At 41.7% G+C, this 20,785-nt stretch overlaps 1 protein-coding gene across 3 annotated transcripts in view; it reads right to left on the bottom strand.

The window, feature by feature from the left end:
• Positions 1-20,785, bottom strand: part of LOC105470347 (immunoglobulin superfamily member 11) — a 268,851-nt gene that overhangs the window by 180,624 nt on the left and 67,442 nt on the right. The window contains exon 2 of one of the 3 annotated variants that reach the window (XM_011722216.3): positions 355-416. The exons of the other annotated variants lie outside the window; for them this stretch is intronic. Coding sequence (XP_011720518.1) covers positions 355-403 — 49 coding nt within the window. The 5' untranslated portion in view covers positions 404-416. The remainder of the gene's footprint in view (positions 1-354; positions 417-20,785) is intronic. 3 annotated transcript variants of the gene reach the window in all.

The following is a 20,785-nucleotide window of genomic DNA, read 5'->3' as shown; positions in this document are numbered from 1 at the left end:
TCTACAGGCACCAATAGCTGTTTATACTTTTCCCATCAAAGCTCTTAACACAGTTCGTTATAATTGCATTGCTTATTTTCTTATCAGAGTCACCCTCCAGCATATGGATTCTCGAGGTTAAGAATTCTGTCTTATTTCCTATTGAATCCACAGTGCCTGACACATAGCAAGGGCTCAATAAATGCTTTTTGAAAGAAAAAATGATTTTTCTCAGGATTTAGAAATGGAAGGTTTTTTTAGTAGTAGGAGAATGTAAATAGAGGTCAGTGTCACAAAAAGCCTTTCACTCAGCCAGGCCATAAGAGATAATCACTACTAATAGTAATAAAACTTTTCCAATGTCAAGTCACTCACTAGTTCTAGAAAAGCAGTTCCACCAGAGCAAAAGTTTCACCACAGACATTTATTCTTCTTGCCTGAGGAAGGTGAGAACAGGGGAAGAGAAACTTTATGTTATGAAAACATTATATGAATTTCATTTTTTAAAAATTTTTAGTTTCTTTTAGGAAAACCTTCTTGGGTACAGGATTTGGAGCCATAATAAAATATTAGGATGGAAACCATTTCCTCAGACCAATTAATCACACGGAAACTTTAATAGGAGAATGGATTAACTAAAGCTACCCCAAACTAGATCTGTATGGGGTTACCCACAGTTGTATCAAGATGGATCAGGGTAATAGAATGGATACTACTTTTCCATCATGGCTGCCACCATCCAGAGACCTTGACCTTTTTTATCTCCTATATTACTCCTTGTAGTAGGTCACTTGCATCAATTACAACAAGTTATCAGAACAATAACACACTTATCCAATTTTCTTTAGTAATTTAAAAAGCTCCTCTGACATAAATAGTGAGGACTTTAAAAAGTTACAAGCTCTTTCAGATTAGGAAACCACACATACCATACATGAAGTCCTTCAGCTTGCAAGATGGCATTTACTGGTTTCTTTCCTCAGTCTGGATGAGCGTTCCCAATGCCCATATCCAGGTCTTTCTTAGCCTAGATTCCTTTGGCCTACCACCACAAAATAGGTCTAAATTATCTCTCACTTTAGTTGAGGTCCCTTTTTGCCCTTTCCTACTCCAAAAATTAAATTATGCTTCTTTTCTTGTTTATACTTCCCTTGAACCCCAACCAACAAGCTTTCTGGATCTCTTTCTACAAGGAGGCAAAAAGTTGGCTCATATTTATTTGTCATATTACAAACATATTGAATGCAAAACATATATAGAGCAAAGGGATCATACATCGAAGGATCCATGTTAAGAGGTATGTCTGCCATAATTCCCTGTATCCTCTTGATTTATTTACAGGATATATGAGATGTTTTGATACAGGCATACAATGTACAATAATCACATCATGGTAGATGGGATATCCATCACCTCAAGCATTTATCCTTTGTGTTTCAAACAATCCATTTTTACCATTTTAGTTGTTTTTGAGGATACAATTAAATTATTATTGACTATGGTCACCCAGTTATGCTATCAAATAGTAGGTCTTATTCTTTCTAACTATTTTTTGTACCCATTAACCATCCCCATTTCTCCCAAAATTTCCCACTACCCTTCCCAGTCTCTGGTAACCATTTTTCTACCCTCTACCTCCATGAGTTCAATTGTTTTCATTTCTAGCTCTCACAAATAAGTTAGAAATTTGCTTTCCTGTGCCTGGTTTACTTCACCTGACATAATGACCTACAGTTCCATCCATGTTGTCAAAAATAACAGGATCTCATTCTTTTTTATGGCTGAACAGTACTCCATTGTATATACGTCCCACATTTTCTTTATCCATTCATCTGTTCATGAACATTCAGTGTATTAGTCCATTCTCACATTGCTATAAAGAACTACCTGAGTCTGGGTAATTTATGAAGAAAAGAAGTTCATTTGGCTCACAGTTCTGTAGGATGTACAGAAAGCATGACTGAGGAGACCTCAGGAAACTTACAATCATGACAGAAAGCAAAGAGGAAGCAGACATGTCCTACATGGCTAGAGAAGGAGGAAGAGAGCAAATGGGGAGGTGCTACACACATTTAAACAACCATATCTCATGAGAGCTCTCAGATCTCACTACTGAGAACAACAAGAGGGAAGTCTGCCTCCATTATCCAATTACATCCCACCAGGCACCTCCTCCAACACTGGGAATTACAATTTGACATGAGGTTTGGGTGGGGACAGAAATACAAACCATATCATTCTACCCCTGGCCCCTCCCAAATCTCATTTTTTTTTCCCCATTTCAAAATATAATTATGCCTTCACAACAGTCCCCCAAAATCTTAACTCATTCCTGCATTAACTCAGAAGCCCACACTCCAAAGTCTCATCTGAGACAAAGCAAGTCCCTAACTCAAAACCAGTTAGTTATTTACAAGATACAATGAGGATATAGGCATTGGAAAAATACTCCTGTTCCAAAAGGAAGCGATTGGCCAAACAAAGGCATACAGGCCCCATGCAAGTCCAAAACCCAGGATGACAGTCATTAAATCTTAAAGCTTCAAGGCTTCAGAATAACCTCTTTTGACTCCATGTCTCACATCCAGGCCACATTGATGCAAGGGGTAGGCTCCCAAGGCCTCAGGCAGCTCCGCCCCTGTGGTTCTGCAAGGTACAGCCCCCATGGCTGCTTTCAGAGGCTGGGGTTGAGTGCCTGTGGCTTTTCCAGGCACATGGTGCAAGCTGTCAATGGATCTACCATTCTGGGGTGTGGAGGATGGTGACCCTCTTCTCACAGCTCCACTGGCAGTGCCCCAGTGGGGACTCTGTGTGGGGTCTTGAACCCCACATTTCCCCTCTGCACTGCCCTAGTAGAGGTTCTCCATGAGGGCTCTGCCCCTGCAGCAGACTTCTGCCTGGATATACAGGCATTTCCATACATCCTCTGAAGTCTAAGCAGAGGTTCCCAAGCCTCAATTCCTACCTTCTGCACACCTACAGGCTTAATACCATGTGGAAACCACCAAGGTTTACAGCTTGCATCCTTTGAAGCAGTGACCTGAGACATATCTGGGGCCCTTTTAGCTACAGCTGGAGCTGGAACAGTGACCTGAGTCATATCTGGGACCCTTTTAGCTACAGCTGGAGCTAGAGCAGCTAGGATGTAAGGAGCAGTGTCCCAGTGTTGTGCAGGGCAGCAGGGTCCTGGGCCCAGCCCATGGCCCATGAAACCTATGCCTGCAGGCCTGTGATGGGAGGGGCTGCTGCAAAGGTATCTGAAATTCCTTCAAGGCATTTTCCCCATTGTCTTGGCTACTGACATTTGGCTCCTCCTTACTTATGCAAATTTCTGCAGCCAGCTTGAATTCCTCCCCAGAAAATGGGTTTTTCCTTTTTGCCACATGACCAAGCTGCAAATTTTCCAAACTTTTATACTCTGCTTCCCTTTTAAATACAAGTTCCAATTCCACATCATTTCTTTGCTCACAAATATAAGCATAGGCTGCTAGAAGTAGTCAGGTTACTCTTGAACATTTTGTCACTTAGAAATTTCTTCTGTCAGATGCCCTAAATCATCACTCTCAAGTTCAAAATTCCGCAGATCTCTAGAGCAAGGGCACAATGCCTCCAACCTGTTTGATGACACATAACAAAAGTGATCTTTGCTACAGTTCCCAATAAGTTCCTCATTCCCTTCTGAGACCACCTCAGCCTGGACTTCCTTGTCCTTATCACTATCAGCAGTTTGGTTACAATAGTTTACCAAGTCTCTAGGAAGTTCCAAACTTTCCCTCATCTTCCCGTCTTTTTCTGAGCCCTCCCAAATGTTCTAACTTTTGCCTGTTACCCAGTTTCAAAGTTGCTTCCACATTTTCAGATATCTTTACAGCAATGCCCCACTCTTAGGTACCAATTTTCTGTAGTAGTTCATTCTCGCATTGCTATCAAGAACTACCTAACACTGGGTAATTTATAAAGAGGTTTAATTGTCTCACAGTTCCATAGGCTGTACAGGAAATATGGTTGGGGAGGCCTCAGGAAACTTACAATCATGACGGAAGGCAAAGGGGGAAGCAGACATATCCTACATGGCTGGAAGAGGAGGAAGAGCGTAAAGGGGGAGATGCTACACACTTTAAAACAACCAGATCTCCCTCACTGTCACAAGAACAGTAAGGGGGAAGCCTATCCCCATGATTCAGTCATCTCCACCAGGCCCCTCCTTGAATACTGGGGATTACAGTTGGATATGAGATTTGGGTGAGGACACAAATCCAAACCATATCACTCAGGTTGCTTCCAAATATTGGTTACTGTAAATAGTGCTGCAATAAACTTGAAAGTGCCACTATCTCTTTGATACACTGGATTTCCTTGCTTTGGGGTATATACCTAGCAGTGCGATTACTGGATCATAAGGTAGGTCTATTTTTAGTTTTTTGAGGAACTTCCAGACCTTTCTCCATAGTGGTTGTACTAATTTACAGTCCCACCAACAATGTACAAGGGTTCCCTTTTCTTCAAATCCTTGGCAGCATTTGTTAATTGCCTGTCTTTTGGATAAAAGCCATTTTAACTGAGGTGAGATGATATCTCATTGTAGTTTTGATTTGCATTTATCTGCTGATTAATTATGTTGAGCACCTTTTCATATACCTGTTTGCCATTTGTATGTCTCCTTTTGAGAAATGTCTATTCAGATCTTTTGCCCATTTTTAACTGCATTATCAGATTTTTTCCTATAGAGTTGTTTGGGTCCCTTATATAATCTGGTTACTAATCTCTTGTTAGGTGAATAGTTGCAAATATTTTCTCTCATTCTGTGGGTTGTCTCTTCACTTTGTTGATTGTTTCCTTTTCTGTGAAGCTTTTTAATTTGATATAATCCTATATGTCCAAAAGTAGAGAAATCTTAACTAATAAATGTACAATCTATATAACCTTCTAAAATGAGGTGATAAGAAAATCAGTGGTTTGCCATTTGGTGTCTGCTGATTCCCGTGAAAATTTATAAAAGTGGTGCAAAACTTTATTTGCTATCACAAAAGCCTTCAGAAAACATTTTAAGTCTTAAGATTATATAATTAAGGTCCTACTTCTGAAATGGCAAAATGAGGAGCTTGGTGAATTTACTCTACCTCTAAACAAAAATATGAGCCAAACAACTGTAATGGTAAATTTTGTGTGTCAACTTAATTGCACAACAGACTGCTTAGATAAAACATTATTTCTGGGTGTGTCTGGAAGGGTGTTTCTAAATGAGATTAGCATTTGAATTGGTGGGCTCAGTAATGTAAATTATCCTTCCCAATACAGGTGGGCATCATGCAATCCATTGAGGTCCTGAACAGAACAAAAAAGCAGAAGATGAAGGAATTTGCCCTTTTTTTCCCCGCCTGCCTGCTTGAGATGAAATATTGGTCTTTTGCTCTTGGACTGGGATTTATACCACTGGCTCTCCTGGTTCTCAGGCCTTTGAACTCAGACTAGAATTATACCACTGGATGTCCTGGGTCTCCAACTTGCAAACAGCAGATCATGATATTATTCAACCTTCATAATCACATGAGCCAATTCCTCACTACATGTAAAATCACCTTTGCAGGAGTTATATCAGTGAAAAAATTATTACAGTAAACAAAGCTAAGCTAACCCCCATCTTGCGTTTCCTTAATTATGCCTGGGATATTGGGCCATGCTAACTTTGGAAGACATTTAGGCTATAGTTTCAATGATAATACACATTGCCCAAAACTCAACTGCTTTTGTAAAGCTAATAGGAGGCCATCAGGCTGAAGGGAGGAGAGGAGCCTGAGTCCTGATAAGGTGCAGACATTATTCCACAGGTTATAAGATATGCAAATTCATCAATTACTCCTGCAAATAACACCACTATGGTAGATTGACCTTTTGAGATCTTTCCAGAATTTTTTGCATATCTGACATCCATGTCTCCACCTGGACCTGATGGCTCTACCTGGACCAACAACCCCACTCCTGTAGCCCCACCCAGAAGTTATTTGGCCTGCAGGAGGAAAGCTTCAACCCCAATGATTTCATCTCTGCCCCAACCAATCAGTGGCAAGCACCTGGTACTTGGCCACCCCAACCCCTTTTCCCAAATTGCCCTTGAAAAACCCCTAACATATGGGCTTTGAATGAGATGATTTGAGTACAAACTTCATCTCCCACATAACATGTCTAGCCTCATGTCTATTAAACTCTCTGCTACAATTTCATGGTCTCTCTTTATGCAATGGGCAGGAAGAATCCCTCAGGTGATTACACATGGAGGTCAAAAAATAAACTGGAAGTTATCAAAAAAAAAAAAAAAAAAACTACTGAATCTTGGTAAGATGGGGGAGGGGGTTGTATTAGCCTGTTTTCATCATGCTGATAAAGACATACTCCAAAACTAGGTAATTTATACAGGAAAAGCGGTTTAATGGACTTACAGTTCCACATGGCTGGGGATGCCTCACAATAATGAATGAAGGCAAGGAAGAGCAACTCACGTCTTACATGGATGGCAGCAGGCAAAGACAGCGTGTGCAGGGAAACACCTCTTTTTAAAATCATCAGATCTCCTGAGACTTATTCCCTATCACAAGAACAGCACAGGAAAGACCTGCCCCCATGATTCAATTATCTCCTACCAGGTCCCTCCCACAACATGTATATAATTCTGCCCCTGGCACCTCCAAAATCACATGTCCAGACATCTCAAAACCAATCATGCCTTCCCAACAGTCCCCCAAAGTCTTAACTCATTTCAGCATTAACCCAAAGTCCACAGTCCAAAGTTTCATCTGAGATAAGGTAAGTCCCTTCCACCTATGAGCCTGCAAAAAGGTAAGTTAGTTACTTCCTAGATACAATGAGGGTACAGGAATTGGTTAAACATTGCCATCCCAAATGGGAGAAATTGGCCAAAACAAAGGGGCTATAGACCCTATGCAAGTCCAAAATCCAGCAGGGCAGTCAAATCTTAAAGCTCCAAAATGATCTCCTATGACTCCATGTCTCACATCTGGGTCATGCTGATGCAAGAGGGGGGTTCCCGTGGTCTTGGACAGCTCTGCCCTTGTGGCTTTCCAGGGTATAACCTCCTTCCCGGTTGCTTTCACAGGCTGGCATTGAATGTCTGCAGCTTTTCCAGGTGCACAGTGCAAACTGTTGGTGGATCTACCATTCTGGGGTCTGGAGGACGGTGGCCTTCTTCTCACAGCTCCACTAGGCAGTGCCATAGTAGGGACTCTGTATGGAGGTCTGATCCCACATTTCCCTTCTGCATTGCCCTAGCAGAGGTTCTCCATGAGGGCCCCATCCCTGCAGCAAACTGCTTCCTGGACTTCCAGGCATTTCCATACATCCTCTGAAATCTAGGTGGAGATTCCCAAACCCTAATTCTTGACTTCTGCACACTCACAGGCTCAACACCACAAGGAAGTTGCCAAGGCTTGGGGCTTGCACCCTCTGAAGCCACGGCCTGAGCTCTACTTTGGTCCCTTTCAGCCACAGCTGGAGTGGCTGGGATGCAAGGCACCAAGTCCCTAGGCTGCACACAGCACAGGAACCTTGGGCTCAGCCCACAAAACCATTTTTTCCTCCTAGGCCTCTGAGCCTGTGATGGGAGTGACTGCCACAAAGGTCTCTGACATGCCCTGAAGACACTTCTCCCATTGTCTTAATGATTAACATTCAGCTCCTCATTACTTATGCAAATTTCTGCTGCCAGTTTGAATTTCTGCTCAGAAAATGGGATTTTCTTTTCTATCACATTGTCAGGCTGCAAATTTTCCAAACTTTTATGCCCTGTTTCTCTTTTAAAATTGAATGACTTTGACAGCACCCAAGTCATCTCTTGACTGCTTTGCTGCTTAGAAACTTCTTCTGCCAGATACTCCTAAATCATCTCTCCCAAGTTTAAAGTTCCAAAAATCTCTAGGAGAGGGGCAAAATGCCACCAGTCTCTGCTAAAACATAGCAAGAATCACCTTTGCTCCAGTTCCCAACAAGTTCCTCATCTCCAGCTGACACCACCTCAGCCTGGATTTCATTGTCCATATCATTATCAGCATTTTGGTCAAAGCCATTCAACAAGTCTCTAAAAGATTCCAAACTTTATCACATTTTCCTGTCTTCTTCTGAGCCCTCTAAACTCTTCCAACCTCTGCCTGTTACCCAGTTCCAAAATCGCTTTCACATTTTTGGGTATCTTTTCAGCAGTACCTCATTCCTGGTACCAATTTACTGTATTAGTCCATTTTCATGCTGCTGATAAACACATACCTGAGACTGGGTAATTTACACAAGAAAAAGAGTTTAATGGACTTAAACTTCCACATGGCCAGGGAAGCTTCACAATCATGGAGGAACGGAAGGAGTAGCTAGTCACGTCTTACATCGATGGCAGCAGTTAAAGAGAGCTTGTGCAGGAAAACACCTCTTTTTAAAATCATCAAATCTCCTGAGACTTATTCACTATCACAAAAACAGCACAGGAAAGACCTGCCCCCATGATTCAATTACCTCCTACCAGGTCCCTCCCACAACACATGGGAATTCAAGATGAGATTTGGGTGGGGACACAACCAAAAATATCAGGGTTGTCTGTGATATTTTAAACTTGGGTCTATTCCCATGACTCCTCCCTCTCCAGCTTACTGGCAGAGGCCAAAAGCCAGCATCTCTGACTGCTTTTGGAATCCATTAAAAGAGCCATCCCCAGAACATAGTCAATGTTTTGTCTGAACATGCATCTCCCAGAAAAATCTCAATTCTCAGACTATGGTGACTACCTCACTCTGGTTCTCCTCAGAACTCAGCTCAGCAGGTAGGGGAGGGGTGTTATCCTCAGGCAATTATCAAAACAATAGCAAACTGCTGGCAACATTACAACTGCCTAAGGCTATCATGTTAGTTGGGCAAAGAGGAGCCTGGCTTAGAATTTAAAAGAAAATTCTTGAGAACTAGATTACCATAGGGAATTTTAAAAAGTTCCAACATATTCATAAAATCTAAAAGATTGTGCACATGCCAAGGAAAGACCTGGCAAAGATGGCAATAGTCATTCATCTCTGACTGACCTGAGGTTCTGTCCAAGCAGGGAATAAAGCAGTCTTAAAGTGTCTGAAGGCTAGTGGCATGATATCTCACACAGAACCCTTTGGCAATATATGAAAGACTACTGTCAAAACATTTAAGAAAATCTAACCAACTATCAGTTAGCCACTAAATTATACTAATCCAAGAGTGATCCCTAGAAAGCCAGGACTTAAAAACAAAAGCACTAACTTAAAAAAATAAAAGCAGCAAAGAATTGTGGCTATACACTACAACACAGCAAAGAATTAGTAAAATGGCTTCTTTGTCTGGGGTATATACCCTGGTTCTTTGTCTTGGCTGAGAAAGAATTCATAACACAGACAAACATGAGGAGTGGGTTTAGGAGTGGAAGGTTTAATAGACAAAAAAGAAGACAGAGAAAAAAGGTTTCCTCATGCTGAGAAAGCAAGTGTCCCAAGAAAAGGTCTCTGGTTTGCAGTGGAATGCAATCAATTTTGTGCAGAGGCTTAAGGAGGTGGTAATAGATTTACATAGGGATCAGGGGATCAGTTTGACCAGGTGTGCCATTTACATAGCCTGTGAAAAGACTGGCCTCCCACCCTAACCTTTTATTATGCAAATGTGGCTTCTACCTGGTGAGTCACCATGATATCTGTACCTGTGGTTTTACCTGGAGGTTGCCAAGACACCAGCACAAATGGTGACAAGGAAAAGAGGGCAGGAGACGCCATGTTGAATGTACCTGGCTTCCAGGTACAGCTGACAGAATTTACATATAAAAGCTCCCAATTTACATATCTATGACTTACTCTTCAGGCTGATTCCTGTTAGAGAAGAAATGGTTTGGGGCTGCTTTTTATTAAATGAAAATTCTACTGAGAACTCTTTTACCCTTTCTAATTGCCTAAAACTAATATCTTAATAACTCCTGTATTATCATAACCTATAGAATTAATACAGAAAAATCAAACAGAAACAAATAAGCAACAACAAGAAAAACCACAGCCAAAATGGCAATAATGACAAAAAAACAGGAAACTACTACCACATGTACATTGAAAAAAGCAACTAATAGAAAATATCCATGAGGGGACCATTTTGGATTTAGTAGAAAAAGACGTTAAATTAGCTACTATTAGTGTGTCCAAAGAGGTAAAGGAACCATGAGTAAAGAGCTAAAGGAAGCCAGGAGAGTGTTTCAACAAATAAAGGATAGGAATAATGAGATAAAAATTACTAACAGGAGCCAAATGAAAATTCTGCAGCTGAGAAGTACAATAACTAAAATGAAAAATTTATTATAGTGTTTTAATAGCTGATTTGAGCAGGCAGAAGAATTACCAAATTTAAAGATAGGTCAACTGAAATCATTCAGTCTGAGGAGAAGAAAGAAAAGAGAATGAAAAGAAGGGGAGTAGAGCCTCAGTGATAAACAAGAAACCACCAAGTAAACCGCATATGCATAATAAAGATCCAAGAAAAAGAGGAAAAAGAGAATGGAACTGAAAGAAAATTTGTGACTAAAACCTCTGAATTGATAAAGATAAATGAGTCTATAAATCCAAAAAGCTCAATGAACTCCAAGTAGAATAAACTCAGAGATTCCCACCTAGACATATGCTAGTCAAATGGAACAAAGTCAGACACAAAGAGAGAAACCTGAAAGTGGCAAGAGAAAAACAACTTACCATGTACAAGGGATCCTCAACAAGATCAATAGCTGACTTCTTATAAGAAACCATGGAGGCCAGAAGACAGTGGGATAAGATCTTCAAAGTGTTAAAAGAGTGAGTCCCAGCCTGGGCCATTCACCACAAGCTTCCTTAAGAGCCCATGCACCTTAAGTGAACATTGGTGGATGCCTGGCAGTACTCTCCCTGGGCCTGTGGTGGTAGTGGCCACAGGGTCAGGTTCCTTTGCCTGGGTAAAGAGGAGGGAAGAATGGGAAGGACTATGTCTTGTTGTTTGAGTGCCAGCTCAACAGCAATACAAGAGAACACCAAGTAGATGTCTAAGGTTTTTTACTCCAGTCCCTGGTTCCTGGACAACATCTTTGGACCCACCTGGCACATGAAGTAACTCATTGACCTGAGGACAAGAACTGAAGCTTGACTAGCCTTGCCACTTGCCACCTGCTGATTGTACAGCCCTAGGGCCTTGAGCGAACATAAGCAGTAGCGAGGGAGTGATTACAGCAAGCCTTGGGCAAGATCCAGTGCTGTGTTGGCTTCAAGTATGACCCGCTGCAGCAGTCCTAGTGGTGGTGGCCACAGAGGTGCTTCTGTCATCCCACTCCCAGCTCCAGGAAATTCAGCACAGAGAGAGAGAGAGAGAGACTGTTTGTTTTGGAGAAAGTAAGAGAAGGGAACAAGATTCTCTGGTAATCCAGAGAATCCATCTGGATGTTATCCAAGACTGCCAATGTAGCACCGCTATGAGTCTATAAGAATCACAATGTTACTGAGCTCAAGGTGCCCCCTAATGTAGATATGGCTTAGGTCACAATACCCAAGTCCTTTTGATTACAGGGAAAACTTTTTGAAAAAGGATGGGTACAAATAAGCCCAGACTGTGAAGACTGCAATAAATACCTAAGCCTTCTGCCCAGACGCCAATGAACATCTACAAGCGTCAGCACCATCCAGGAAAACATGACCTCAGCAAACAAGCTAAATAAGGCACCAGGGACCAATCCTGGAGAAACAGAGATATGTAACTATTCAGACAGAATTCAAAATAACTGTGTTGAGGAAACTCAAAGAAATTCAAGATTTCTTTGAAAGAATTCAGAATTCTATCACAGAGATAGAGAAGGAATTCAGAATTCTATCACATAAATTTAACAAAGAGATTGAAATAATTAAAATAAGCATAAATTCTTGAGCTGAAAAATGAAACTGAAATATTAAGAAACACATCAGTCTTTTTGTTTGTTTGTTTGTTTTTTGAGATAGAGTTTCTCATCATCCAGTCTGGAGTGCAATGACGCGATCTCAGCTCACTGCAACCTCCACCTCCCGGGTTCAAGCGATTTTCATGCCTCAGCCTCCCAAGTAGCTGGGATTACAGGTGCCTGCCACCCGCCTGGCTAATTTTCATATTTTCAGTAGAGATGGGGTTTCACCATGTTGGTCAGGCTGGTCTCAAACTCCTGACCTTAGAGTTCGAGACCAGCCTGACCAACATGGTCATGGGCAGAATAAATTAAGCAGAAGAAAGAATTAGTAAGCTTGAACACAGACTATTTGAAAATATACAGTCAGAAGAGATGAAAGAAAAAAGAATAAAAAATAATGAAGCACATCTACAGGATCTAGAAAATAGTTTCAAACGGGTAAGTTATTGGTCTTAAAGAGGAGCTAGAGAAAGAGATAGGTGTAGAAAGTTCACTCAAAGGGATAATAACAGAGAAGTTCCTAAACCTAGAGAAAGATATCAATATCTGAGTACAAGAAGATTATAAAACACCAAGCAAACAAGTCTACCTCAAGGAGGTACTAAATAGTAATCAAACTCCCAAAGTTCAAGGATAAAGGATCCTAAAAACAGCAAGAGAAAAGAAACAAATAACATACAATGGAGCTCCAATACATCCGGCAGCAGACTTTTCAGTGGAAATCTTACAAGCCTGGAGAAAGTGACACAAATTTAAAATGCCAAAGGAAAAAAACCTTTTACCCTAGAATAGTATATCTGGCAAAAATATCTTTCAAACATGAAGGAAAAGTAAAGACTTTCCCCGACAAACAAAAGCTGAAGGACTTCATCAATACCAAACCTGGTTCTACAAAAAATTCTAAAGGAGGTACCACTTCAGTCAGAAATAAAAGAATGTTAATGAGCAATAAAAAAATCATCTGAAGGAGCTGGCAGTGCCAAGATGACCAACTAGAAGCAGCTGCATTTGGAGGCTCCTGTTACACGCGTCCATATAAGAGACCAACTGAGCAGGCTTAGTGTAAGCAACAAGGCTGTTTATTCACTTGGGTGCAAGTGAGCTGAGTCCGAGAAAGGGGTCTGCAAAGGGTGGTGGGATTATCATTGGTTCTTATAGGTTTGGGATAGGCAGTGGAATCAGGAGCAATTTTTTGCGGGCAGGGGATGGATTTTACAAAGTATATTCACAAGGGCAGGAAGGAATGTTAACAAAGTACATTCACAAGAGCAGGGAGGGTGTATTGTCACAAGGCAGGGAGGAATGTTACAAAGTACATTCACAAGGATGGGACTATCACAAAGTACATTATCACAAGGGCAGGGGAATGTCATGATGGCCTGACCATGGTGCGGCCAGCTCAGAGGACTTTACAGCTCCCATCAAAAAAAAATCATAATAGATGTGTGAATCCTTCACTGGCAACCAAAGTATCCAGATTCTCTCATCAAAACTGAGTAGAAGGCTGGCATGACCCATGGAAAGAAGGGAGAGCAGTGTGGTGCTGCAGCCCACCTGAGAGCCACACATGGGGAAGGGGAACCACCTCTCCCCAGCCAAGGGAGGTAGTGAGTGAGCATGCTACCTAGCTGGGGAAACCGTGCAACCCACGGATCAGAAGACCCCATTTGTGAACCCATGCCACTGGGGCCTAGCATCCCAGTCCTGGAACGTGTGGATTCTTACAGCCTTTCAGCTGGAATCTGCTTAAGCCTACCAAACTCCTCGGGGGAGGGGCAACCGGCACCGGCTGCTGCTGCCTCCTGTCTAAGCTGTTTGAGCTCCTTGAGGGAGGAGCAGCAGCCAGCACTGGGACTCACAACTGCCTAACATGCTAAGCTCCCTAGGTGGGAGAAGGGTGACACCCATTTCTATAGCTCCAGGCTGTGCTTTTCCGCCGCTGGAGCCAGGGAGGCTGGACAGCTTGGTCCCAAGACCTGTCCCCACAGCCGAACACACTGGCTATGGCAGTCAGCAGCCAGAGTGCCTCTTCAGGTCCAACCCTGACCCATCCTTCCTCAGTGGGTGAGGCTTCCCTGCAGGATCTCCAATAACTCCAGCCAGAGGCTCAGGGACAGAGTTCAGATCTCCCTGGGCCTAAGCCCCTAAGGGGAGGGGTGGCTGCAGTCTCTGCAGACCAGCAAACTTAGCTGATCCTCCTCGTGGTTCTGAGGAATCCAGGCAGCCCAGACAAGTGTGTTTGCCTGCAAAACACACCCTCTCCACCAAGGGACAAAGTGCTTCACTAAACGGGTCCTGCTCCCTGTACCACCCAACTGGGTGAGGCACTTCAACAGGGGTTGTCAGACACTCTATATAGGAACGATCCTACTGACATCAGGTTGGTGCCCCTTGAGGTCAGAGGTCCCAGAAGAAGGAGCAGGTACCAATGTTGGCTGCTCTCCAGCCTCCTTGAATGACATCTCCAGGCACGGGAGCAAATTAGAGAAGGCCTGAAGCAAATCCCCAGCAAACTGCAGCAGCCCTAAAGAAGAGGGACCTGACTATTGAAAGAAAAACAAGCAGAAAGTGTGACAACAACAGCATCAACAACAAAAACAACAACAAAAAGGCATCTACAAAAACCCCATCCAAGGGTCAGCAGCCTCAAAGTCCAAAACTAGACAAACTCATGAAGATAAGAATCAATGAAAAAATGCTAAAAACCCAAAAGGTCAGAGCGCCTCTTCTCCTCTGAATGATTGCAATGTCTCTCCATCAAGGGCACAGAACTAGATGGAGGATCAGATGAAGGAATTGACAGAAGTAGGCTTGGGAAGATGGGTAGTAAAAAACGATGATGAGTTAAAGAAGCATGTTCTAACCCAATGCAAAGAAGCCAAGAACCTTGATAAAAAGTTAGAGGAATTGCTAACTAGAATAACCAGTTGAGAGAGGAACATAAATTACCTGACGGAGCTGAAAAACACAGCACAAGAATTTTGTTAAGAATATACAAGTATCAACAGCTGAATCAACCAAGCGGAAGAAAGGATATCAGAGTTTGAAGACCACCTTATTGAAATAAGACATGCAGACAAGAACAACAACAACAACAAAAAGAATGAAAAGGAATGAACAAAGCCTCCAAGAAATGTGGGACGTCATAAAATGACCAAACCTACGAGTGATTGGAGTAGCAGAAGGAGACAGGAAGAATGGAAACAAGCTGGAAAACACACTTTAGGATATGATCCAGGAAGATATCCCAAGATATGATCTCCTGGGAAGATCCAGGAAAACTTACACAACTTTGCCAACATGCAAATTCAGGAAATACAGAGAACACAATTACTCCACAAGAAGATCAACCCCAAGACACATAATCATCAGATTCTCCAAAGTTGAAATGAAGGAAAAACTGTTAAGGGCAGCCAGAGAGAAAGGCCAGGTCGCCTACAAAGGGAAGCCCATCAGACTAATAGCAGACCTCTCAGCAGAAACTCTACAGCCAGAAAAGATTGGCAGCCAATATTCAACATTCTTAAAGAAAAGAGTTTTCACATATGTAACAAACCTGCACGTTATGCACATGTACCCTAGAACTTAACGTATAATTAAAAAAAATAAAAAATAAAAATAAATAAATAAATAAAAATAAAAATAAAAGAGTTTTCAACCCATAATTTCATATCCAGCCAAATGAAGCTTCATAAGCAAAGGATAAATAAAATCCTCTCCAGACAAGCAAATGCTAAGGGATTTCATTACCAGCAGGCCTGCCCTACAAGAGCTCCTGAAAGAAACACCAAATATGGAAAGGAAAAGCCAGTATCAGCCACTGCAAAAACACATCAAAATATAAAGACTAATGACACGTGAAGAAACTGCATCAACTAGTGTGCAAAATAATCAAAGAGCATCATGATGACATGATCAAACTCCAAACATAACAATACTAACCTCAAATGTAACTGGGACTGGGCACAGTGACTCACACCTGTAATCCCAGCACTTTGGGAGTCCCAGGCAGGTGAATCACCTGCAGTCAGGAGTTTGAGACCAGCCTGGACAACATGGTGAACCTCCATCTCTATTAAAAATACAAAAATCAGCCGGGTGCAATGTCAGGTGTCTGTAGTCCAGCTACCAGGGAGACTGAGGCAGGATAATCATTTGAACCTGGGAGGTGGAGGTTGCAGTAAACTGAGAGTGTGACACTGCATTCCAGCCTTGGTGACAGAGTGAGACCCTGAAAAGAAGAAAGGAAGAAAGGAAGAAAGGAAGAAAGGAAGAAAGGAAGAAAGAAAGAAAGAAAGAAAGAAAAAGAAAGAAAGAAAGAAAGAAAGAAAGAAAGAAAGAAAGAAAGAAAGAAAGAAAGAAAGAAAGAAAGAGGGAAAGAAAGAAAGAAAGAAAGAAAGAAAGAAAGAAAGAAAGAAAGAGAGAAAGAGAGAGAGAAAGAAAGAGAAAGAAAGAGAGAGAAAGAAAGAAAGAAGGAAAGAAAGAAAGAAAGAGAGGGAGGGAGAGAAAGAAAGAAAGAGTGAGAGAGATTGAAAGGAAAGAAAGAAAGAAAGAAAGAAAGAGAGAGAGAAAGAGAGAGAGAGAAAGAGAAAGAAAGAGAGAGAAAGAAAGAAAGAAAGAAAGAAAGAAAGAAAGAAAGAAAGAAAGAAAGAAGGAAAGAAAGAGGGAGGGAGGGAAAGAAAGAAAGAGTGAGAGAGATTGAGAGAAAGAAAAGAAAGAAAGAAAGAGAGAGAGAGAAAGAAAGAGAAAGAAAGAGAGAGAAAGAAAGAAAGAAAGAAAGAAAGAAGGAAAGAAAGAAAGAGGGAGGGAGGGAGGGAAAGAAAGAAAGAGTGAGAGAGATTGAGAGAAAGAAAAGAAAGAAAGAAAGAGAAAGAAAGAAAGAAAGAAAGAAAGAAAGAAAGAAAGAAAGAAAGAAGGAAGGAAGGAAGGAAGGAAGGAAGGAAGGAAGGAAGGAAGGAAGGAAGGAAGAAAGGAGAAAAAGAAAATATAACTGGGCTAAATGCCCTAATTAAAAGACACAGACTGAGAAAAAAGGAGTCAAGACCCATTGGTGTGCTGTATTCAGGAGACCCATCTTATGTGCAAAGACACACACAGGCTCAAAATAAAGGGATGGAGGGAAATTTACCAAACAAATAAAAAGAAAAAAAAAGCAGAGTTGCAATCCTAGTCTCTGACAGAACAGACTTTAAACCAAAAAAGATCAAAAAAGACAAAGAAGGGTATTACATAATGGTAAAGGGAACAATTCAACAAGAAGAGCTAACTATTCTGAATATATGGGAGTGTAAATTAGCTCAACCATTGTGGAAGACAGTATGGCAATTCCTCAAGAATCTAGAACCAGAAATACCATTTGACCCAGCAATCCCATTACTGGGTATATTCCCAAAGGAATATAAATCATTCTACCACAAAGACATATGCACATGTATTTTTATTGCAGCACTATTTTCAATAGCCAGGACATGGAACCAACCCAAATTCCCATCAATGATAGGCTGGTTAAAGAAAATGTGGTACATATACACTATGGAATACTATGCAGCCATAAAAAATGAATGAGATTGTGTCCTTTGCAGGGACATGGATGAAACTGAAGCCCTCATCCTCAGCAAAGTAACACAGGAACAGAAAACCAAACAGCACATATTCTCATTCATAAATGGGAGGTGAACATTGAGAACACATGGACACAGAGAGGGGAACAACACCAGGGCCTGTTGTGGGGTGGGCAGTGAGGGGAGGGAACTTAGAGGATGAGTCAATAGGTGCAGCAAACCACCATAGCACACATATACCTATGTAACAAACCAGCACGTTCTGCATACATGTATCCCATTTTTTTTTAGAAGAAATAAAGAAAAATAAATCATCTAAAGGTACAAAATTCACTGGTGATAGTAAGTACAAAGAAAAATACACAGAATATTATAACACTAAAACTGGGGTATGTAAACTACTCTTAAGTAGAAAGACTAAATGGTGAACCAATCAAAAATAGTAACTAAAATATGAACCATATGAAAATAATAACTTTTCAAAAAATAGTACTATAAGATATAAATAGAAACAACAAAAAGTTAAAAAGCAGGGGGATGAAGTTCAGGTGTAGAGTTTTTGTTAGCTTTTTGTTTGTTTTCTTATTCAAACAGTGTTAAGTTGTTATAAACTTAAAATAACTGGTTATAACATAGTACTGGCAAGCCTCATGATAACCTCAAATCAAAAAACATACAATGGATACACAAAAGATAAAAAGCAACCATGTACAAAGGCTTACATCTGTAATCTCAATGATTTGGGAGGCCAAGACAGGTGGATCATTTAAGCCCAGGAGTTCCAGACCAGCTTAGAAAATACAGTGAGACACTGTCTCTGAAAAAAATTAAAAAATTAGCCAGGTGTGGTGGCACATGCCTGTAGGCCCAGCTACTCAGGGAGCTGAGGTGAGAGGATTGCTTGAGTCCGGGAGGTCAAGGCTGCAGTAAGCCATGATCACACCACTGCACTCCAGTCTGGGCAACAGACCAAGACCCTGTCTTAAAAAAATAAATAAAATTTAAATTTAAAAAATTAAAAGCAAGAAATTAAATTATACCATGAGAGAAAACCACCTTCACTAAAAAGAAGACAGAAAGGTCTGGTTTCTGTTCCAAGATGGCTGAATAGGAAGGGCTCCGGTCTGCAGCTCCCAGCATGACTGATGCAGAAGACAGGTGATTTCTGCATTTCCAACTGAGATACCTGGTTCATCTCATTGGGACTGGTTGGAGAGTGGGTGCAACCCACGGAGGGTGAGCTGAAGCAGGGCAGGGCATCACCTCACCCAGGAAGTGCAAAGGGTCGGGGGATTTCCCTTTCCTAGCCAAGGAAATCCATGGATAGACTGTACCTGGAAAACTGGTACACTCTCACCCAAATACTGCACTTTTCCCATGGTCTTAGCAACCAGCAGACCAGGAGATTCTCTTCTGTGCCTGGTTTGGCGGGTTTCATGTTCACAGAGCCTTGCTCCCTGCTAGTGCAGCAGTCTGAGATCGAACTGCAAGACTGCAGCCTGGCGGGGGCAGAGGCGTCTGCCATTGCTGAGGCTTGACTAGGTAAAGTGGCTAGGAAGCTTGAAGTGGGTGGAGCCCACTGCAGCCCAGCAAGGTCTACTGCCTCTACAGACTCCACCTCTGTGGGCAGGGCATAACTGAACAAAAGGCAGCAGACAACTTCTGCAGACTTGAACATCCCTGTCTGACAGCTCTGAAGACAGCAGTGGTTCTCCAGACAGACTGCCTCCTGAAGTTGGTACCTGACCCACATGTAGCCTACCTGGGAGACACCTCCCAGTAGAGGCCAACAGACACCTCATACAGGCAGGTGCCCCTCTGGGACGAAGTTTCCAGGGGAAGGATCAGGCACAATATTTGCTGTTCTGCAATATTTGCTGTTCTGCAGCTTACACTGATAATACCCAGGCAAACAGGGCCTGGAGTGGACCTCCAGCAAACTTCAACAGACCTGCAGCTGAGGGATCTGACTGCTAGAAGGAAAATGAACAAAGAGAAATGAATAGAATAAATATCAACAACAACAAAAAATCCTCACCAAAACCTCATCTGTAGGTCACCAACATCAAAGACCAAAAGTAGATAAAACCACAAAGATGGGGAGAAATCAGAGCAGAAAACCTGAAAATTCTAAACACCAGAGCACCTCTTCTCCTCCAAAGGATTGCAGCTCCTTGCCAGCAACAGAACAAAGCTAGACAGAGAATGGCTTTGATGAGCTGACAGAAGTAGGGTTCAGAAGGTCGGTAAATAACAAACTTCTCTGAGCTAAAGGAGCATGTTCTAACCCATCCCAAGGAAGCTAAAAACCTTGAAAAAAAGGTTAGATGAATGGCTAACTAGAATAAACAGTGGAGAGAAGACCTTAAATGACCTGATGGAGCTGAAAACTATGGCATGAGAACTTCATGATGCGTGCACAAGCTTCAATAGCCAATTTGATCAAGTGGAAGAAAGGATATCAGTGATCGAAGATCAAATTAATGAAATAAGTGAGAAGATAAGATTAGAGAAAAAAGAGTAAAAAGAAGAGAACAAAGCCTCCAAGAAATATGGGACTATGTGAAAAGACCAAATCTACATTTGATTGGTGTTACCTGAAAGTGACGGGGAGAATGGAACCAAGTTGGTAAACACTCTTCAGGATATTATCCAGGAGGACTTCCCCAACCTAGCAAGGCAGGCCAACATTCAAATTCAGGAAATACAGAGAACACCAGAAAGATATTCCTCGAGAAGAGCAACCCCAAGACACATAATTGTTGGATTCACCAAGGTTGAAATGAAGGAAAAAATGTTAAGGGAAGCCAGAGAGAAACATCAGGTTACCCACAAAGGGAAGCCCATCAGACCAACAGCAGATCTCTTGGCAGAAACCCTACAGGCCAGAAGAGAGTGGAGGCCAATATTCAACATTCTTAAAGAAAAGAATTTTCAACCCAGAATTTCATATCCAGCCAAACTAAGCTTCATAAGTGAAGGAGAAATAAAATCCTTTATAGACAAGTAAATGCTGACAGATTTTGTCTTCACCAGGCCTGCCTTACAAGAGCTCCTGAAGGAAGCACTAAATATGGAAAAGAACGACTGGTACCAGTCACTGCAAAAACATGACAAATTGCAAAGACCATCAATGCTATAAAGAAACTGTATCAATTAATGGAAAAAGTAACCAGCTAGCATCATAATGACAGGATCAAATTCACATATAACAATATTAACCTTAAATGTAAATGGGCTAAATGCCACAATTAAAAGACACAGGCTGGCAAATTGGATAAACAGTCAAGACCCATCA

Source organism: Macaca nemestrina, chromosome 2 (assembly GCF_043159975.1).
Source record: "Macaca nemestrina isolate mMacNem1 chromosome 2, mMacNem.hap1, whole genome shotgun sequence".
Lineage (NCBI taxonomy): Eukaryota > Metazoa > Chordata > Mammalia > Primates > Cercopithecidae > Macaca > Macaca nemestrina.
Note: the sequence above shows the minus strand (reverse complement) of the source record. Positions and strands in the feature narration are given on the sequence as shown.